The sequence below is a fragment of the Podarcis muralis genome, chromosome 4, assembly GCF_964188315.1.
Source record: "Podarcis muralis chromosome 4, rPodMur119.hap1.1, whole genome shotgun sequence".
Classification (NCBI taxonomy): domain Eukaryota; kingdom Metazoa; phylum Chordata; class Lepidosauria; order Squamata; family Lacertidae; genus Podarcis; species Podarcis muralis.
In genome coordinates this window covers 30580434-30602447 of record NC_135658.1, presented here as the reverse complement: position 1 = coordinate 30602447, position 22014 = coordinate 30580434, and the positions used below count along the sequence as shown (strand labels likewise).

Here is a 22014-nt window from a genome sequence, read left to right as displayed (position 1 = left end):
CTCCACATTGACTTTCCCCCTCTTTATTTTTACTGCAATAAGTTCAAAATAGACTAAAAAAAGAAAAAGAGATTTATGCAAATAAAATTTTGCAATAGCCAAGGCAGCCACATGCCTACATGAGAGCTATCCATGATTTCAATGGGCTTAAGAACACTTATGTCTATTCAGAAATAAATCTCATTAATTTCAATGGGTGAGTGTTCCTAAATAAGTGGGTTGGGTCTATTGCACTTCTTTTGAACTGAGTGTTCTGTTCAGTGATGTGTTCCACAAGAGACATCTGTACATTCATAGCACGGGCTCTTCCAGACAGGGGCTTAATTTGCAAGCTGCTTGGGGGGTCACTGCCAATGGCTCCGTTTTCCTTATTGGATTTCCCCTGGAAAGGGAGAATCTGAATTAAGTGTGGTGGGGGTGGGAATATGGGCTGACATTTGATGCCAACGTTGTGTGGGTGCTGCACAACACAGTCTGTAAGCACTAGGGCTGGGCAATGTATCGATATATCATCCAAACCCAGTTTGAAGTCCATATTGCGATATCAATTTCATAATTTTTTACCTGGGAATATATCGCTTAATCATGGTGTGTGCGTGTGCGTGCGTGCGTGCGTACACATGCGATGCAAAAATCACAATGTGGGGAAAATTGTGAAGCCAACCAGTGCTTCTCTCAATTCCTGCAGCTCCTGTTAACTCTGCTGGCTAAGCTCTCCCCTGCCTCTTACAGGGGGCAGCAAATCGCAAGAGCAGGCACCAGCAAAAATCATGACGTGGGAAAACCATGAAGCCAGTCAATGCCTCTACATAGCTCCATCCTTATTTCAGACATTGTGATATATCAGTATGTTTAACCATTTCTCTTAGTATGCTTTTGGGAGTGATTCTTTCAAAGTCCTTTAATGACTATGTGGGAATAAATAATAATAATAATATATTGCTATTGTTATTGTTATTATTAATACCCTGCACATCTGGCTGGGTTTCCCCAGCCACTCTGGGCAGCTCCCAACAGAATATTAAAAGCACAACAGAACATCAAACATTAAAAACTTCCCTAAACAGGGTCTTCTAAAAGTTGGATAGTTGTTTATTTCCTTGACATCTGCTGGGAGGGCGTTCCACAGGGCGGACGCCACTACCGAGAAGGCCCTCTGCCTGGTTCCCTGCAACCTCACTTCTTGCAGGGAGAGAACTGCCAGAAGGCCCTCGGAGCTGGACCTCAGTGTCCGGGCTGAACAATGGGGGTGGAGACGCTCCTTCAGTTGCATCCAGCCGTTCCTTTCCAGGATCAAGTTCTCTGCTCAAATTGCTGCAGCCTTCAAATAAGCTTACCTTCTACTGCTTTGGACTCGGGCTTCTTTTCTTCCTTGACGGTGGTATGCTCTGGCTTGGTGTGGCTGTCTGCTTCTGGGATTGTGGAAGCAGTGCTGTCCAACCCCAAGAAAGAAGATTCCTGTAGGCTCGATAAGGCGGGCTTCTCTTTAGCCGGCATGCGGCAAGGGGTGCTGTTGATACTGATGACGGCAGACACCCGAAGGGGCACCGACACAGCAAAGGGCTCTGAAATGTTCAGGGCTTTGCGTTGGTGGCGAGGGGAGGCTTCCAGGGGGAAGAGGGTCCCGTGGAACCCCGATTTAGCCGTCCCATCATTGGAAGTGTAGAACATACGGCACATCTTTGGGGACGTTTGCTCGTTCTCCGGGTCTTCTATGGCACGGAACACTTTCAGTTGCTCAGGAAGTGGTCTGACATGAGTAGACCGGGTGGGATCATTCTGCCCACCATCCTCCAAACCTCCTTCTGCTCCTTTCACAGCACCCTTTTGATCCCATTCACTCTCCTGTTTGCTGAGGTCCGATGAGCTGCTTGGGCCCCCTGCCCGTGGTTTCATCACTGGAACGAAGAACCCTCCAGCCACGACGGTGCGCTTGAAGTGGCCCTTCTCACCATCTCCTGCAGAAGGGAGAGAGAGCAAAGCCAAAGAGTATTGCCAAAGGTACCCTCTTATTCCAAGCATATCTGGGGAAGACAGGGCAAGAGCCATCAGTCAGATAGAGTTTTTCTGGGTGCTTCTTTAAATGTTTCAAAGGTTATGAAGAGTTTCCCAAGTTTATAGTGACTGAGAAAATACGGCCCCAGCCAGAACAGATCAAAGGGGTATCAAGACCAACATTCCCTTTCCTACGATGGCCAATGGCCAGTTGCCCATGGTAGGAAAGGACCTTCCATTATTTAGAAGAGGGAGGAATTTTACTTCTGCATAGTACAGCCCAGAGACCCTGGTTTTGATTGAGGGGATACCTATTTTGAAAGATCTGCTTTGACTCTTTATTTCCAAGCCCGAGTTAAGGTGCTGGTAACTACCTTTAAAAGCCCTAAATGGCATAGGACTTAAATACCCCAGGGAGTGCTTCTTCCCATGGCAGGCTGCCCGTGCCTTAAGACCTTTTGAAGAGGCCTTGCTCATAGTTCCCTTTTTAGTACAGGTACACTACACTTCTATGGGACGCATGTGGCGCTGTGGACTAAAACCACTGAGCCTAGGGCTTGCCGATCAGAAGGTTGGTGGTTGGAATCCCCGCGACGGGGTGAGCTCCCATTGCTCAGTCCCTGCTCCTGCCAACCTAGCAGTTTGAAAGCACGTCAAAGTGCAAGTAGATAAATAGGTACCGCTCTGGCAGGAAGGTAAACGGCGTTTCCGTACACTGCTCTGGTTTGCCAGAAGCAGCTTAATCATGCTGGCCACATAACCCAGAAGCTGTACACCGGCTCCCTCGGCCAGTAAAGCAAGATGAGCGCCGAAATCCCAGAGTCGTCCGCGACTGGACTTAACGGTCAGGGGTCCCTTTACACTACACTTCTACAGAAAAGAGGGCCTTTTCTGTGTTGGTGCCCCGTTTTTGGAATGCCCTCCCTCTAGGCTCATCTAGCGCTGGCATGGCAAACAATTTAGCGCCTTCCTATTTGCCCCGGCATGTTAGATTGCAGAAGATTTTTTGGAATTGTGTTCTGTCCCGCTTTCTTGTGTTTTTATTATACAAATGTGTTGCTTTTTAATTGCTGCAAGCTGGTTGGGTGGCGAGCAGGAGGGGAGACAAGGGGTTGGCCCCACACTGTCTTTGGCTGGGATTGGACTGGCTGTCTTTTGGTGGCCTTCCAAGCCTCTGATTCTGTGAACAGAAACACATTCGCATACACACAAGAGCATGCAAAACTCTTGGGATATTAAATAAACAAACCTATTATTGTGAACAAACATATACATTTAAAAAACCCCACAAAGGCAGCTGTAACAACCTCTCACGTGCATGCCAACAAAATCTCACCTTCTACTGGAAGTGAACACAAGGAGTCCATGCTTTTAGCTGGCCGAATGGTGACTTTTTCTGCAGAAAGAAAGGTTATAACACACTTAATTTAGTGCTCTGGGTTTTTGGGAGATTGAAGTGTAACTCCAGAATACAGTGCAATTACATGGAAACTAACTTTTCCAAGTGCAGCCGCAATGTAGAAAAGGGTTTATTCTCCAGGGAAAACTCAGAGCAGCTTCATCTGTGATTTGAAGCTAAGAATGTCAGACTAGGGAAGTATGAACTCTTTCCTATTATTTCCACAGTTATTTTCCTACCTTGCAGAAAAGGGGCATTACATGTTTGGCATGTTTATCTGCCCAAATACAAGTGATTTTTTTATAGGGTTTTTCCAAACCACTAATTCTCAAACTTGCATAATTGTGCATAGTTTGCCATTCAAAGAGGTTGGCAGCCTCTGTTTGGACACATTTTGTTTACTGAAGACACATATCTGTAACTGCAAAGATGCAGATAATATCAGTTGTGTCTCTTTGCTATTTCATCTCAAGGGACAATGTAGGGGACCTAGTATAGCTTTAATGAGATGTTAATTTCCCCGTAAGTAGATCCCTAATCAGGAGCACAAATCAATACAAAGTGCAGACTCCACCAACCTTTCCCAGTATATTTTGGGACCAATCCTTGCTAAAATGACTGGCAGATACATATTCCTAGTAACAGAGCTCTGGCACAAATATTTGACCCCTCTAGCTGTTTGCATGTAGCTGGTTGAAGAGATGCATGTTCACCCCAGTACTATAATGGGGCGTATTCAGAGTCTTTTGCTATGACTGCCTCTCATTGTCCCACTGAAGTGATACTCCGTATGACGCATGAGGTTAAATATGCGATCTCCCCTCTGCTCCCTTCAAAAGTCTTTCATGCCATCTCTGAAATCCTTCTAGCTTTATGAGCATGAATGCCCCCTTGCAATGTGGTGGAACATTTCTGTACTACACAAAGGAGGAGAGGCAAGGCTGAGCTAATGGAGGAAACTCCCCCCAGCGGGGGCCATGAACAATCCTTACCAGAGAGCTTCTGTCCTCGGACAAACACACTCCCATTTCGACTCAGTTTGGTCTTGGCTTCTGATCCAGACCGGCCCAGGTTAAATATTGACTTCCACTTCTTGGATTTTGTGGATAACTTTCTCCTGGAAGAGAAATTTAGTATGATTTCTATGAAAAGCAAGTAGGCTCAATGTATTTGTCTTGCAGCTGCCTCCATTCCATTTTTTTATTTATTGCATTCAAACATGCAAACCTTCGCTCTCTCTCTCTCTATATATATATATTCATTATCTTATATAGGGAAGAGGAGAGCCCAACTGGCCCCATCGTTTTCAATCAGAAATAGGCATCAGCAGCTTTTAAAAATTCAAGCTTTAATATTATATCAGGGCATCAAGAATGTCTCTCTCACACACATATTGCATGCATTTGCATATTATATCTATTATTATTCTTTATTAGATTTACACCCTGCACCTTCCTCCAAAATTGCTCAGGGCAGCATATTTTATTCTGGTTCCAGGATTCAGGTTTTTCTAACATTTGGAGTTGACACAGCAGGGCTGTTTGTCATAAGGTAGGGCTATGTAACATGAAGGCAGCCTATCAGTTTTGAATAGTGGCACATAGGAACTCTCAATAACCCTCCTGTTTTTGCTGCCTGCAGAGGCCGTGCACACAGAACACATTGCTGATGGGCTGCATTCAGCTTGCTGGGTCACCAGCAGAGATATTGGAGAATTCTGACAAAAACAGGAGCAGGAATTGCTGGCGTTCACGTATTCATTCCATGTCTGGAACAAAAATCAATTGTAGTTTGCAAACGATACGTAGTCGGTGACTTTCTCCTGTCCCCCATTTGCCCTGTGTTTCCTTTGCACTGAAATGAATGGTGCTGAATGAGGTAATGATAATGCAACAAATTATGTAGAATTTTGGCACAGTGGACAGCGAGTGGAATAGCGTAGTTTTTGTCTGAAGCCAAATTGCTGTGGCACAGAAACACAGCTGCATGCAAAGAGTATGGGGCGGAACAGAAACCAGAACCTCCTTAAATCCCTACTCACAAGTTGCCAAGACGTTCCATAAGGATTTCTACAATAATGTATGTGTAGTTGCTAAGATATTCTACAACATACTGATTATTAACATTCACAGTGGGGAAGACTCCCTTGGAAGGTGGTGGACTTTCCTTCACTGGAGGTTTTTAAGCAGAGATTGGGTGGCCTCTGCCATGGATACTTGAGATTCCTGCATTGCAGGGCATTGGATTAGATGACCCTTGGGGTCCCTTCCAACTCTACAATTCTGTTTTCGATATACAGTGGTACCTCAGGTTAAGAATTTAATTCGTTCTGAAGGTCCGTTATTAACCTGAAACTGTTTTTAACCTGAGGTACCACTTTAGCTAATGGGGTCTCCTGCCACCACCACCGCACGATTTCTGTTCTCATCCTGAGGTAAAGTTCTTAATCTGAGGTATTATTTCTGGGTTAGCGGAGTCTGTAACCTGAAGCATTTGTAACCTGAAGCGTCTGTAACCTGAGGTACCACTGTACAATGCATAGCTGGTCGTGTGGGAGGAAGGAGAGTCTGACTGGAGCAGGCCCTGATGTTTTCTCTGCCTGCATCGCTCTCTTTTTTCCTTCCCATGGGGCAACTGGTCTCTTCAGTTCAGGGCCAGTCACTTTCTCTCAGCCTATACTACCTCACGGGGTTATTGTGAGGATAAACTGGAGAGAGGGAGAACCATGTTTGCCACCTTGAGCAACTTGCAGGAAAGGCGGGATAGAAATGTAGCACACAAAATAAGGTGAAATGACCTCAGGCCTCTCAGGACTAAATTCATCACAGCCTCTCATTCAAGCTAATGCTTCTTTGGATTAATAAGTTTCCTGCGAAAGTCTTACAAAGATGTTGTTATGCAGTGGCTGTAAGTTATTGCACACCACAGATTTGATTGAATACCCTAGGCACAGTAATTTAAGTAACTTGAAAGCAGCGCTGACAACTCCACGGAGGCCGGATAACATAAGGCTCACGTTAGCACTTCTGCCATCTTGCAAGAGTCTCCTAATTGTGCACCCGGAATGAGAAGTAGGCCTCTCAGCTGCCCTTCACATACAAGAATAATTGTGAGGTATGGTAAGAAGAGAGAGAGAGAGAGAGAGAGAGAGAGAGAGAGAGAGAGAGAGAGGGGCAGAGATGGACGCGGCATGTGTCATTGGGGCAGGTCACCAGCAGGTGGCTCTCTTACGACAGACGTCTCAAGAACTGATTGCCATTCAGCTCACGTTGATCAAAACTTGTAAATGAAGGAAAGTGGGAAAAGCCATTTCTCCAAAACAAGCCTATATTCGTCTCTTTTTTTCCTGACTAGTAAGAGACATTTACACTGGTGGGGAGCCATAGCTCAGTAGTGACACACATGCTTTGCATCCATAATGCACCAAGTCTCCACCGATAAGCAACAAAGAATGGAAAACAACTGGAAGGGCCACGAAGGATCATGGGGAGCACTGCTTGGCTAGAAGAGGCTCTGGTCTCTGCTCCCCATGTTCACGTGACAAGGGGAAGCCTAGTCCATCTTTTGAGTCCAGCTTTCAGATAACGGAGAGATGGAGCCACTTACTTGCTGTCAGGTAGATCGAGGACGGTGTGGAAGAAGGAGCCTGTGACTGGCACGATTTCTGGCAAACTGTTCTCCCTCCGCTCCTTGCGGGCAGGATGGCAGGCGGACAAGCTTCGGGCCTGTGCTTCTTCCAGACTCACCAGCTTCATCGGCAAAGAGGTGGAGGGCAGCGTCAAGCTCTTCATAATGGGCTTGTTCTCTGGAAAGCGACAGGGATAGGAAATTGCAGAGCCCAGCCTGGTTTGAGGGTAGCAGAGCGGGAGAACGGAAGGTCCTCAGTGGGCCCCTCAAGCGTTTTCTTTTCTGATTGAACCCTTCCAGTGAAAACATCTTTTGGGAGTGTGCTTGTTGGTTAAATTCTCCTCTTACATAGCAATCTAATCCATTGCCTCTGCTTTCCACCCCAGCAGGTTCCTGGTCATGAGCCAGACCCCATAGTGCTTTGGCACGTATCTTCTAAATACGAGGCCTGAAGATCCCTGCTGAACTGAACTTTAGGACGGCTCAGCTCCAGCTCCGACCTTTGAGATGAATGAACTTTCTCCTCCCCTCCCAATCACTTCAGAGGATTTGTTCTGAAAATTGCTGCCTCTTTTCCTATTTGAGAAATGACAACTCTTGTTAGCAGGAAGTGTCAAAGTGCCAGGTCTGGAACTGGGGGGCGGCGGGGGGGGGGGGGGATGTGTGTCTCATCCACACTTCCGCTTATCTTGTGCCTAGAAAGCACTTTCCAAGCATGGATTCACGTGGTTTTCCCCTTGCCCCACTAATTTCTCAGGGAAAGTCTGCTCTTTAGTGCTAAATCAGAGCAAACATCAATCCAGGGAAAACCCGAATTGCTGTTTGCTTTGATTAAGGGCTAAAGAGCATGAAAGCAGTGTGACAAGTGTGAATAAGGCCAAGGTCCTGTGGAGGCCATTTTTCAGAGCTGGTACTTTAGCACTTCTCACTAACAACAACAGTAAAGGTAAAGGGACTCCTGACCATTAGGTCCAGTCGTGGCCGACTCTGGGGTTGTAGCGCTCATCTCGCTTTATTGGCCGAGGGAGCTGGCGTACAGCTTCCGGGTCATGTGGCCAGCATGAATAAGCTGCTTCTGGTGAACCAGAGCAGTGCACGGAAACGCCGTTTACCTTCCCGCCGGAGTGGTACCTATTTATCCACTTGCACTTTGACGTGCTTTCGAACTGCTAGGTTGGCAGGAGCAGGGACCGAGCAACGGGAGCTCACCCTGTCGTGGGGATTCGAACCACCAACCTTCTGATCGGCAAGTCCTAGCTCTGTGGTTTAACCCACAGTGCCACCCGTGTCCCTTCTAACAACAACTGTAGTCACTGATAAAAAGGAAAAGCAAACACCCTCCCTAAACTTCCCTTGCAGAAAAACGGGGGGGAGGACATTTTTCAGATGCTTCTGCAGGGGCACATGCCAGTGGTCAGTGTGGCCATAGGCATATGTTGGGGAGGCTTCCCACCCCTACAGTAAAAATAAAGGGTGGAAACAAGCAACACATAAGGGAACAAAGACCAGTTGGAATTAGGAGGAAAACAGCAGACTGTACCAAGCCAAGGTTGCCAAGGCCTATAAATTTAACGATGGGCTATAAATTTAAACAACAACTACAGTATACTTAGGGTCTGTTTAGATGCTATTAGGGCCATCACACAAAAGCCATTTTAATTTGCTACTCAAGGCAACTGTTAGTATGGTGGCACCTCTCCTTTGGGGGCCACCACACTATGTAATATGTTACATATTAGATGGGTGTCATCTCTGTTGCCTTTTTGGTGCCTATCGAAGACTTTCCTCTTTCAACAAGTCTTCTAAGTGGAGCTCTTTCTCCCAGTCTGCATCTGCATTGCAACTAAATACAACTCTTTTTATATGTAGACTTGCTTTTTAATCACTTTTTACACTTTTCTTATTTCATGGCTGTAAAAAACTGTTTCATCTTGTTTTTTAAAAAAAATATTTGTGTATTTTATGGTTGTAACCCACCCTGGGACCCAATGGGAAAGAGCGGGTAAGAAATCTAAATAAAGAAATAAACGTCTGTATTATTTTTTTAAATCAAGACTGTATGCATGCTGCCCCATTAACATAATGTTCTCTGGGTGGCTTCTTGTGGATTTGGAATTGGTCATTTCTGACATGGAATGATTAGCTCAGAAGGACTCACCCTCATTTTCCTTCGGTTTGGCAGGGATGTTGTCACTGAAGATTTCGCCCACATGGTTCAGTATGAACTCAAACACCAGCTGCTGGACTCTCACCTCCAGGAAAGCTGCGTCTCCATTGCAGCCTACAGCCTCAATCTCCTTGGACCTGTGACACAGGAAAGGAGGAGGTTGGAAGAGCAATCCTCAAGCCATTGCTTGTCAGGAACAGAATCATAGAATCTCAGAATCCTAGAGTTGTAGAGTTGGAAGGGACACCGAGGAATCATAGAATCTCAGAATCCTAGAGCTGTAGAGTTGGAAGGGACACCGAGGGTCATCTACTGAAGTGTCAACCCCATTAAGCCTTCTCTGTACCTAGTACACACACACACACACACACACACACACACACACACACACACACACAAAAATCTCCCACTAACTAGATGTGATGTTAAATGCATCCTTCCATTTAACACCCAGGGTTGTTTTTTGAAAGATGCAAACTCTGTGTGTATGTGAGTGAGTGTGCAGCTAATAGTTGCCAGGGTGACAATAATTATCACACTGAGCACCACAGAGGAAAGGTGGGATACAAGTATATAGTAAATAAATAAAGAAGAGCTGTTCTTTTAAAACATACTAAACAAATAAAATAGTGTAAGATTCCCCCCCCCCAAAAAAAAACTAATGAAAAAGAACCACCAGCATATCAGCAGAAACAAATGCATAGGCCTAAATCATTTCAGATTACTTCAAAGAGCATTCTGATCAAATGCTTATCTGAACAGCACTCTTTTAACTTGTCGACTGAAGACAGAAATTTATGGCCCAGACTTATCAGCAATGAACCAAAGAAGAGATCTTTAGACTGCAGCACATTTCTTTTATTATTTTATAGATTTTTTGTTTGCTTGTTTTATCCCACTTTTCTGGAGAATCTCATTGCAAAGCAGTGTCTATGGATTTTGGTGGGACAGCAACCCCAGGGGAAAACGAGAAGGGCAGGGAATGGAAGCCTGGCTGAAAGCACGAGAGATTCTTCCATGGAATGCTCTGTCTGGAAACGATACCGCTGCAAGCTGTCTAGGAGGCATTTTATACTCTCAAAAGACCTGGTGTTTTCCAAGACACTGATGTGCATAGGACATTGGGACTAGGGAAGGGCAAATGTGTCCATTTCTTTTTTTAATCTTAAATTCAGTTCATCACATTTATGCAACCGTTTGTGCATTTGTTTCATTTTTTTAAAGTTCATGAATATTCACCAGCATTTTACTGCACATCCCTCTTACTATACATATTTTTGTGTGCAATTTTGCCTGATATTCTATATTTCTGTATGACAGTTTCACAAATGTCTGCATTTCAATGCATACTTTCTCACAATAAATGCAGTTACACATGCATTTCTGTCATTGATAAACTGTAATGCAAAATTCAGAGAAGTGCAAATTTCAGAGAATGATTGCATTTCAGTTCATGGATTGATTGATTGATTGATTGATTGATTGATTTGTTTTCTTTAGTTTACTTGTGTCCAACCTTTCCTCCAAGGAACTCAAAGTGGCATGCATGGTTTTCCCTCTCTCCATTTTGTCCTTACGACAACCCTGTGAGGTAGGTTAGGCTAAGAGAGAACGACTGGCCCAAACCCACCCTGTGAGCTTCCTAGCTCTCCCATCTCCCAGTCCAGCACTCTAACCACGACGCCACACTTAGGTATATATTTGCATTAAAACACAAACTGAACTGAATTCCTCCTGAATTGGCACAAGGGACTTTCAGAGGGGCTGGGTCCATGGGAGCTGCAGATACCAGCTCCCACCATAACTAGCCTACCTTGCCAAGGGATTTCCCGGCAGGCCATTTCACTTTGCAGACAAAGCATGGTGTGATTCAGCTGCAGCAGTGCTAGTTACAGCTGGGGCTGGGGCAGCTTAAGCTAATCCTCAGGATTTAGTTTATCTCCGAGTAGAACCATCACATCAAAAAAACATCAAATGGGGATGGAAGGGAAAGCATCAACTGTGAGCATCACAACTCCTCTTGGCGAATTTTGTGGGCCTTGTGCTTTTCCCAAATGCCTGTTTCTTGTTCTCCGTCGCCTCGCTGGTATGGACAAACCAATCTCTCCTTCCACCCACATCCCCCCCCCCCCGCCCCCAAACAGAGTAGCAGACAAACTGTTCCTTATCATGACATGTCAAAGTGTTACTGAAGACATTATCTCTGGGCAGCGAATCCTTTGTAAAGTTAATGGCTGGAGTGTGAGATAAAGCACAGAGGGGGCTTTTGCCGGTGGGATAGCCATGTAAGGAAACTACAGCTGTGCCTCCCGCTTCTTTCATGTTCTCCTTGGGACCTATATTTATAAAGGGAATTAGACTCCCATCAAAAAAGAGAGGACAATAGATAGAATGAAAGATTTTGAGCTGTGGGTGTTCAATAGATTTAACATCTCTTGCAGTTATCACGGGACCTTTTCTGCCTGGTTTGCAGTTGCAAAGATTGAGAGAGTTTATCCACCCAGGACCAGCTGTTTTCTTTGCTATTTATTTTTATTAACAAAATTTATATACCACTTGATTTTTTAAGAAGCACCTCTAAGCAGTTTACAAAAGCTGAGGAAGCTTATCTACAGTTATTCAGCTAGGTGACAATGCTCCTTATTTTTTCTTATGCTATTCTAGTTGCCAGGCTATCGCATAAATGAACCAGGATTCCTCAACTGAGCTGTCTTTAGCAATAGCTCACAAATGACTGTTACACATACACTATGGATATCATTGACCAGGAACTTCATGTCCATAAGACTAGTTGAAACAAATATGACACGTGACTCTCATTTATTGTGTTGGGTAGAAAAACCCATCAGATATTTCTATTTTTCATAAAACATTGCAAAACTTAATTGTGGGAACTGGTTGCGTTCCGATATAATATCAAACCATAGTTTAGTGCTACCCATCTGGTTCTGTTTTCAACCAATCACACTTTTTCTTCCACCCTAACCAGGACAATCCATGGTCGGTTTAAGCTACAGTTGAATTACAGTTGAACTGCTAACCTAGCAGTTTGAAAGCATGCCAGTGCAAGTAGATAAATAGGTACTACTGCAGCAGGAAGGTAAACAGCATTTCCGTCCGCTCTGGCTTCCGTCATGGTGTTTAGTCATGCTGGCCACATGACCCAGAAAGCTGACTGTGGACAAACTCTGGCTCCCTTGGCCTGAAAGTGAGATGAGCACTTCACCCCATAATCTCTTTTGACTGGACTTAAGCGTCCATGGGTCCTTTACCTTTTTACTTTACAGTTGAATTAAGCAGTAGCTGAATTAAGCAGTAGCCCATGCACAGGGTTGGAGGCAATGGTGTCATCCTGCTGGTGCTGTCTTGTTGGAGTGAGGCGCTGGTGAGGTCAGATGAGTTCATCAACCCAAGCACCTCTGACCTTGCCCCCTTCCTGCCCCAACCAATGCAACGCTATTGTCACTAAGAAAACACCACTGCTTCCATACACCCTTGCAAACTACCACTGGCTGGATCACTCTAGCCAGTTCTTGAACTTATTACAAACTCTAATAGACATTCTTAGTGCTCCCCGCATTGTGATGTGAAAGAATCAGAGCCTCTACTGTACCTGAGGAGATTAGGTGCCCACACTAAAGCGAGGTTCCTGGTGTGCATGTTGGTCGTGCTGCTGAAGGATGCTAAGTGAGTTAGGTGCTTGCTCAGGTATTCCAGGGTCCTGCAATGGTGTGACAAAGATAAAAACAAAACACCCACATTGAGACTTGCACATGTGGTTATGTCTTGGCCAACTGGGTCTGTTCAGAGAAGACCAGTGCCCAACATCCCCAAGCACCACATTAAGTGTCTTAAATGAGTCAAGAGCTACAACCCATGACACTCATGCTAGCCCAATAACCTCTCCCCACTTGCATCCCTATTTTCCCTGGATCATCCCTTGCTTCTCCTCCTGCCAATCCACCTGTGCCCCCTTATCTCCTCTCTTCACCGAGTTGCCCAAAGACCATGTTGCTCCTTCTCACAATTCTCAACTCTTTCCATCGAATCACATTTTTGAAAGGAGGTAAGGAAGAAGCAAAGATCATCTACCCTGAATTGCTTGGGAGTCGCATGGGGCCAGCTGCTAGTGCTGCTGTCCGCCACAGTGTCTACAGATGTGAAACTCGGAAGCAGGTCTACCAGTGGGGCAGAGCTGCAGCAGCAGCCTCCCAGGACCAGCACTGCTGCCGCTTACCGAGACAGTGAAGGGGTGGCAAGGTTGGGGTTGGTGAGAGTGCTGGACTGGCTCCACTGGTGCACCATACATGCAGCTCCAAGCTCACCACTCCCTCTTTTGGTAAGTGGCAGTGGCATTGCTATTCAAAGGCTATTGCTGTGGCTCCCCCACCAACACAGCTCCTGGTTACAAAGCAGAGTTCTACAATACAAGAAATATAAAACGGTCCCTGACGTCTTTATTGCATTTTAGAAGTGGGTGTGACGAAATCAGCAATAGCCTCCCAGCAGGTACAAGGAACTGCTAACACCCGAGTAGCTCTGAAACATAAGATCAGCCTTTATTATAGGTAAGACCACTGCACAGAACTCATTCACAATTTGCCATGTGCTTTCTGTGGGTTTCTGGGGAGAAGAAGCTTCAAAGATAGTCATCTTTCCTTGAACAGGTGAATCAAGTCTGCCTAGTGCAAATAAAGAAACATGAAAATAAAGTAGTTGACTCACCGGCTGAATCCTTAGGTAATTCAGGTAACTACCATTAATCATTACTAAGATTGTCCCTAAAACTTAGAAGCCAAGGCTTAGAGGCCAGGTTTCTCTTTTACCTGTAATGAGATGGCGGAAGTTCCTGGATGGCATTTTGAATTTGGGCCAGCTGCTCTTCTTCTGGGAAGCACGATACTGCCTCCTGAATAATAGTAATAATAATAATCATAAAGTCAAAGACCTGTAGGACTGAAAAAGACTTTAAGGGTTAATTAGTGCATTACTTCCCGAAAGCAAAAATCACAAGTCAACTATGTCTAAACCAGGAAATTATGATTAATGCCTTCAGAACACAACAGGATATCAAGGCATCTTCAAACCATGGTTTATTATGCTGGCTTCTAAGCATCATTTTGCTGAAATGATAAAATGATAGTTCATGGGGAAACTTCCTAACTTATTTGCTCACTTGTAGCAAGGGAGGAGGGCAGAAATTGGGTACATACCCAAAAGGCCTCTTAAGCTGAGGCATGATTGCCTAAACATGGTCAACATCTTTCTGGCTTCTTCAACTTCCCCCGCCCACTGCACCTTCCATTTGGAGACCCTCTGAGTACCAAATATAGGAAACTCAATGGATTATGTGTACACTTAGCTCACTGTTGTATGCTGCAACTGGCAGAGCTCTCTATAGTCTTAGGCAGAAATCTTTCCAATCACCCTTATGAACTAGAGATGCCATGGACTGCTGCTGAAACCATCTGCTCTACTACTGAGCTATGGCTGTTCTCCAGAGAAGTGGCAAGAAACCCCACCGAGGGTACCAATAGGGGATTTTCATCACAGTGGTACCTCGGGTTAAGTACTTAATTCGTTCCGGAGGTCCATTCTTAACCTGAAACTGTTCTTAACCTGAAGCACCACTTTAGCTAATGGGGCCTCCTGCTGCCGCCGCACCGCCGGAGCACGATTTCTGTTCTCATCCTGAAGCAAAGTTCTTAACCTGAAGCACTATTTCTACGTTAGCGGAGTCTGTAACCTGAAGCGTATGTAATCTGAAGCGTATGTAACCTGAGGTACCTCTGTAGTATTATTATTATTATTATTATTATTATTATTATTATTATATTTTCTGCCCTTCACTAATAATTACAACAGGTTATAGCAATTTACAATTAATAACAGTCAAAACAGATTACTCACACGAATAGTGTGGTCCCCGAAAACCCACATCTCAGGTGTCAAAAGAGGGGCTATGCAAATAGCAGCTTCAGAGGAAGGATTTCCCCCCTTCTCAAGGCATGTTCCCCATACTTACCACCCCCTCCCCTGTGAATGCTGTTTGCATTTAAAGGAATGTGCACGTAAAAGACAAAGGTGCCATCTCACATCCTGCCTAGTTGGGTCCTGAATTGCTGTTCTCTGAGCATGTCTCCTGCTAGGAAGAAGGCACACTCAAAGCAGTGACTCATGCAGATACTTGGGTGGCAGTCGCACCTGAGGGCATGCAATTCTGCTGCTTCTCTGCACCAGTTGTGATTAGAGGTCCATCATATTTGACTCATCGCTGCTCCGCTGTGGGTGGATACTTTGGGTTTCCTAATTAATTGCTCATAGTACATTAGCACGTCCCTTGCAACGCAGTCATGGGAAATGCTGTTTGTGCCAAGCCAGACCAATGATTCACCCAACTGGTGCTAATAAGAAGATGCTGGTTCCTTAACTGAAGCTCACACTGAACCTTTCACTTTAGTGGGGGGAAATGGATTGCCCAGAGACAGTCCCTTATTTGCAAAAAATCACTTCTGTAAATCCTCTCTCTTTTATCAGTTCTTTCTCTCTTTGCTTCCTGTCATTTTCCAAACCAGGTATGTTTGCTAAAATGAGAGGCGGAGAGAAGGGGAAGCAGCACAAACAGAGAGCATTGCATCACTTTGTGAGTATTGCAGGAAAGAAAACCCTGCAATGATTTTCTGTATTTTCAATGAGCTCTCTTATAAAGCATGTCGGGATGAAAGGGAGCAGAAATCTATGCTGCATTAAATATTCACTACCATAATTAGGCAGCTGTATACAGGTAGTGTAATTTGTATGGCACAAGATTGGAGATACTTGCTGTAATAACACCTTAGGAACGTGATTGTATAGTTTGACAGAGGTTGTGCATTCTGCTTCCCACACACTTCTCCCAGCATTCCATATTACTCAGTATTCCCAGAGTTTAACAGAACTCATAGTTTTCTCACAAGGCAAGCCCTTAATCCCATTTTACAGATGTGATGACATGGGATAAGCCAGTGACTTGGCCAAGCGCAGCAGTGCTGGGAGACTGAGAGGAAGATGGGGTCAAAAAAAAAGAATTAGTAGCCTCTGCCTGCCATTGACTTTGGCTCTGCCTACTGTGGGCTGGCGCTGTGGGTTAAACCACAGAGCTTAGGACTTGCCAATCAGAAGGTCGGCGGTTCGAATCCCCACAACGGGGTGAGCTCCCGTTGCTCAGTCCCTGCTCCTGCTAACCTAGCAGTTCAAAAGCACATCAAAGTGCAAGTAGATAAATAGGTACCGCTACGGTGGGAAGGTAAACGGTGTTTCCGTGTGCTGCTCTGTTTCGCCAGAAGCGGCTTAGTCATGCTGGCCACATGACCCGGAAGCTGTACGCCGGCTCCCTCAATCAGTAATGTGAGATGAGCGCCGCAACCCCAGAATCGGTCATGACTGGACCTAATGGTCAGGGGTCCCTTTACCTTTACTGTTGGCTTCCTTTCTGGTAGAGAGGTAATTCTGCAGACGCAGGTGAACCTGACTGCAACACTGTGAGCCTTAGTTTTTAATCTGCGTATGACATCCAGTATACATTAGTCACTTTTGAAATAAATAAATAATTATGGTAGAAAACCAAGCTACTTAAAGCAGCCTTTGCCAACCTGATGCCCTCCACAATGCCCATCACACTCCGGCCTGTTTTTCCTGGGGCTGGCGGGAGTTTTTAGCCCAACACATCTGGAGAGCACCGGGTTGGCAAAGGCTGCTCTGATCATGCCTGAGGGTAGGCTTTATGCCTGGGACCCTTCTAATTTCTGGATCCAGCAAGTGTTTACATCTAAGGAAGGATTCAAGCTGTCGTAACAGCCAGACACGTTTCTTGATAACAGCCCTCTAAGTATAAGCCATTAAGGAAGTGGCTCTGTTCTAACTGGTGGTTAGAAAGACTAAGTTGGGAGTTGGTGTGTGTAACATAGAAGTTGGACACAGGCTGCAGGCCGAAGCCTGTGAGACAGAGCCATGCCTGATTTCTGCTGGAATGCAAAACTGTGGCTGTGGGAGAAGCAAGACCTTCTTGGGGTGTTCATGCTGTGAGTCCCTCCACCGCAGGCACAGGCTGCATATATGTGTAAATAAACCATTCTGAGGAAACTTAACCCTAGGTAAGCACCTGGGACACCTGGAATCTTGCACCTCTCAGAGATTGGGTTGGTGTGCAACAGCTGCCTTAAGAGTTGGTAGCAGTAAGACAAGGTGAAGTCCAAAGCAGTATGAGTTTACAGTTCCTTGGTCAATTCAGAAGTGACGAGTGAATGGAAGTGGCGGTTGATGCCCATTAGGAGTGGCAAGGTAGAAAGTGACTAGCAGAAGGTGGCAGAGCCAAGTATTTCTAGTTTTGTCCCCACCTTCTACAAGGGCACCACTGAGACTCAGGGGAAGGAAGAAGGCAGGCGGTGCCACTCTCTGGACCGGGTGTAAGGAAGAAAGCAAGCAAGTAGGAGCTGGCTGAAGGGAAACTAATGTTGGCGGGGCAGTGCCCTATCTGCCCTGTGATGAACCAGCCTCCACTGGGAGAGGGGCCCTTGAAAGGGAAAGGTCACACAAAGGGACTGATGTTATGGCGATGGGCTGCACAGTCAGTCATGACAAGAAGGAATGCTGCTCTCAGTGACAGGATAGTAGAGAATAGAAGGAGGCAGAAGGGTTCAAATTATGCCCTTATCTCTGAGACCTCTTGGAAGGTGATTATCCAAACTGCATTTGGACTCTACTGAGTGAGTTCCTGGCTGAGAAAACATCTGGTCAAACAACCGTACTGGTGTTAACTGTTCAGCTAATTGACATCTTGCCTCTGTAATACTTATGATAATTATTACATTTGTTGACCCTATTACAGGACCAAGGAACAGCTGCACAGTGCAGATTTTGACAACAGAACTTCTGGCCTATTGCTATGGCTCCTCCAACCTGCTCACAACTTTGGAGCTAATCTGTACTCATTTCCCCCCTCCTGAATCAAGTCATTACATTTTGCATTAAAGTTGTTTGAAGATTTCTGCTTGGACAGTTTCCACCTACACCCACTCTCTGCATTCATGGCATGACAATTTTGAACCTGATTTTCCACTGCTGTGCACCTTGACTCATTAACTTCAGCCTAAGCAGGGAGGAGAAAGTAGCTGTGCCACCAGAAAATATGCTGCTTTCACCCATTTTGCACTGGATTAAGTGACAGTAAAAGCCCCTGCTGATAAAATTATAATAAGGATCCACTGGTATAAGAATTGTGAAAGAAGTTGTTTTTTTTTGTTTGTTTTTTTAAAGAGAAGTTACCCAAGCCCTGCTTGGAAAAATTTTACGAACAGAAATAGTGTATTATGAATTCCCAGAACTGAAGATGGCTCTGGTTGCAAAAAATGTGTGGAGCCCAATTTTTATTTCATTTTTAAATCTTTGCTATTGCATTGATCTTAAGATAAGATAAGATAAGATAAATTTTATTGTCATTGTCCGTATATACACAGTATACACAACAACGAAAATCAAACACCCACCCAAAGACCGGGTTCACATACACATTTGCACGTATCTCCAACACTCTCATCCTATTCAGACATAATCTATAAAAACATAACATAATCCAGAATATAACATAACCTATTAAAGGCATAACATAACCTAAAACCTATCTCATTCCTTCCTACTCCCTGCTTGCTATTTCTTGCAACTGGCCCTGAGATCATTATTTAGTGCAATCAGAGCTCTTGGATAGAAACTATTCAGAAGGCGTGTGGTTCGTGTTTTCATTGTCCTATATCTTCTGCCCGAAGGCAACAGTTCAAAGAAGTTGTGAGCGGGATGGGTGGGATCTCTCAGGATATTGTGTGACTTCTTCAAAGTGCGAGACATGAAGATCTCATCCAGGGTTGGTAGTTGGAGCCCAATAACATTCTGGGCAATTTTAATTATTCTCTGTAAAGCTTTTTTATCCGTTTCAGAGCTGCTCCCATACCACGATAATATACTATAGGTTAAGACACTCTCGATGGTACTGTGATAATAGGACAGAAGTAGGTGCTGAGATAGATTCAGTCCCCTGAGCATTCTCAGGAAATACAACCTCCCCTGCACCTTCCTCACAACCATATTAATATTTGCAGTCCATGAGAGGTCCTCAGAGATATAAATGCCCAGGTATTTAAAACTACCAACCCTCTCCACCTCCTCGCCATTTATGTGCAATGGTAAAAATACACTTTTCTTTCTCCTAAAGTCAATTATGAGTTCTTTGGTTTTTTTGGTGTTAAGCATAAGATTGTTTTCCTTACACCATTGAATTAACCTCTGTATTTCTTTCCTATAAGCAGTCTCATCGTTCTCACGATCTTGTGAGCATTATTGTGTGGCCTTTATAATTAACCGAAATTGTTTTTAAAGTATTCCTAAAAACAAATTGCAGGCAGTCCTTTATTATGATTTCAGTGTGCTACTATATTCCAGTAGCCTCCAACTTCTTCACATCCAAGACCTATCGTTAGTCCAAAAACAGCTGGAGAGGCAAGTATGGGGAACACTGATCTAGTTCAACCTCCTGCAATGCGGGAATCTTTTGCCCAACGTGGGGCTTGAACCCACAACTTTGTGATTAAGAGTCTTATACTCTGCCAACTGAGCTACTCTTCCTATAGAAGAATCCTGTCCAAAGAATCCTGGGAACTATAGTGTGTTAAGGGAGCCAGGAACCGCAGCTCTATGAGGAATAAACTGCAGTTCCCTGGATTCTTTGGAGGAAGCCATGTGCATTAAATATGCTTTATCTATGTGACACATGTGTAAAGTGATTTAACAATCAATTCCTCTTCCCAAGGAACTCTGGGAATTGTAATTCTGTGAGTGTGGTTGGGGGGGTCTCCTGACAACTGACAGCACCTTTAACAAGGCCACTTCCACCTTCAGGAGGAGTTGGGGTTGTAGTTACACATGACCCCTCCATGTGCAAGGAAGAGGGGGTGTGGACAGTCCCGCATGATTGGGGGGTTCCCGGTTGCGTCACTGCCCAGGCGACCAATCAGGTCACTCCGGAGGTGTGGCCTGCTCAATTTAAGCAGGACGCAGATGGGAGCTCTCCCCTTTTCATGCTTCCAGGACTCCCTGCAGACAGCCAGGAGTCAGATATAGTCAGTTAGCTCCAATGCCTAAGCCAAAATCGCTCACAATCTGTAAACAATAAAGTTGTGGCCTTTTTTAGCCCATTAACCTAAAATACTGGTGTCAAGTGTCTTTATTCAACTTCGGGGGGGGGGGATCGGGACCTTGCCATGCAAACTACAGCTCCCAGAATTCTTTGGGGAGGCCACGAATGTTTAAAGTTTAATTATTAAATGTTTAATAGTGCTTTAACTGCATTGTGTGAATGTGGCCCTGGACTTCCAAAATGGTAGTACAGCCTATAAGGAAAGCCCACAGGTGATAAAAGTGTGGGGGGGGGGTCAAAGAGTGGAAGAGGCCTATCAGGAATGGAGACAAAGCAGAAAACATCTCACCGTGAATTTCTTGTAGAGCTCATACGTGAGGAGGGGATTCGGTAGCTCCCTGAAGTATAACTTGCAGAGTGAGCCCACACAGTGAATGTCCTGGAGGTAAACTTCCCTTGTCAGGTCTGGGCATTGATCTGATCCAAACTCTTGCCTGAAACAACAGAGATGGAGGAGGGACAGTGGGTTTAACGAGCAAGAGATGGAATCAATTTGCATCTTGATTTATGCCCAGACAAAGGCTAAAAAAGGTGTACTGATTGGGCTGCAAAGATCTGATAATGTATTACCTCAGTGACGGGGAACCTGCTCAGCACCGAGGATCACCATGGAAACCTATCATAACCTTGAGGGCTGTATGGATTCTGCATATGCTAGTTAGACAGCATTTCCATGTTTTAACTGCCATTTGCATGAAGATTATCTACGATAAGCCACCGCCGAGCTGGTGGCCATAATTTTGCAATGGTCTTAGGGCTGGTTCACAGAAGGCCCAATTACACACGCTGTACACAAGCGCCTTTGCAGGAACAGCCCGTTCAATTTGTGTTCTTTCTCCCCCCGCCATTTTTATTTTAGGAATGGAGAGAGACCTTGCTTATATTCATAAGCAAGTCAGCACCGTCTGTCATCATCCATTCACCCCTTTCCTGCAGCAGGAAACTTGCAAGAGTGAGGGTTTAACCTGTAATGTACATATATAGGCCTTAGTTATACTATAAGGGGAAAAGGAGTGGGGCAAGACTTACTACCATAACCTAATGCCTATAAAACACAGAAGCCATGAGGATAAACCTCAGCTAGATCTTCAAAAATAACAAAATGAGCTTTGGAGAAAGGAATGAGTTTTCTCAAAGCCCGTGCTCTATGATCTGCACATCGTCCATCTGCACAGGAGGGCAGTTGGACACATTGGTAATCTGCATTGCAAATGCCCTGTAAAGTTCAAATGACTTCGCTCTTGTTATAAATTCATTTATCGTGAGCTTTAAGGCTGCTCTGGAGTTGGCTTGCCATAGTTGGGTTGCTATCTATCCACCGAAAGCCAGCCACCCTCAATCCAGGCATGTTCATATGCTGTTCTAACGCAATGGATGGTTAACACTGGGCCTTTCTTGCATTTGGTTCTCTTATTCACCTCACCTCAGTTTCTGGATGTTGGACGTCACTCCAGAAAGCCGGTAGATTCCGTCCACAATTCCGTGCGTCTCTATGAACTCTGCGCAGCTCTTCAGTACCGGGGGAACTAGAAAGAAAGAAAGAAAGAAAGAAAGAAAGAAAGAAAGAAAGAAAGAAAGAAAGAAAGAAAGAAAGGATTAACA

The 22014-nt window shown here is 44.9% G+C and overlaps 1 protein-coding gene across 1 annotated transcript in view; it reads right to left on the bottom strand.

Moving 5' to 3' along the window:
- ARHGAP31 (Rho GTPase activating protein 31) overlaps nt 1-22014 on the bottom strand; it is an 86534-nt gene that overhangs the window by 10487 nt on the left and 54033 nt on the right. Inside the window, exons 2-10 of the mRNA XM_028726532.2 lie at nt 21836-21938; nt 20702-20846; nt 14015-14097; nt 12802-12909; nt 9180-9325; nt 7001-7199; nt 4387-4511; nt 3332-3391; nt 1338-1958 (exon numbers count right to left, since the gene is read on the bottom strand). Of these exons, the coding sequence (XP_028582365.2) occupies nt 1338-1958; nt 3332-3391; nt 4387-4511; nt 7001-7199; nt 9180-9325; nt 12802-12909; nt 14015-14097; nt 20702-20846; nt 21836-21938 (1590 nt within the window). The remainder of the gene's footprint in view (nt 1-1337; nt 1959-3331; nt 3392-4386; nt 4512-7000; nt 7200-9179; nt 9326-12801; nt 12910-14014; nt 14098-20701; nt 20847-21835; nt 21939-22014) is intronic.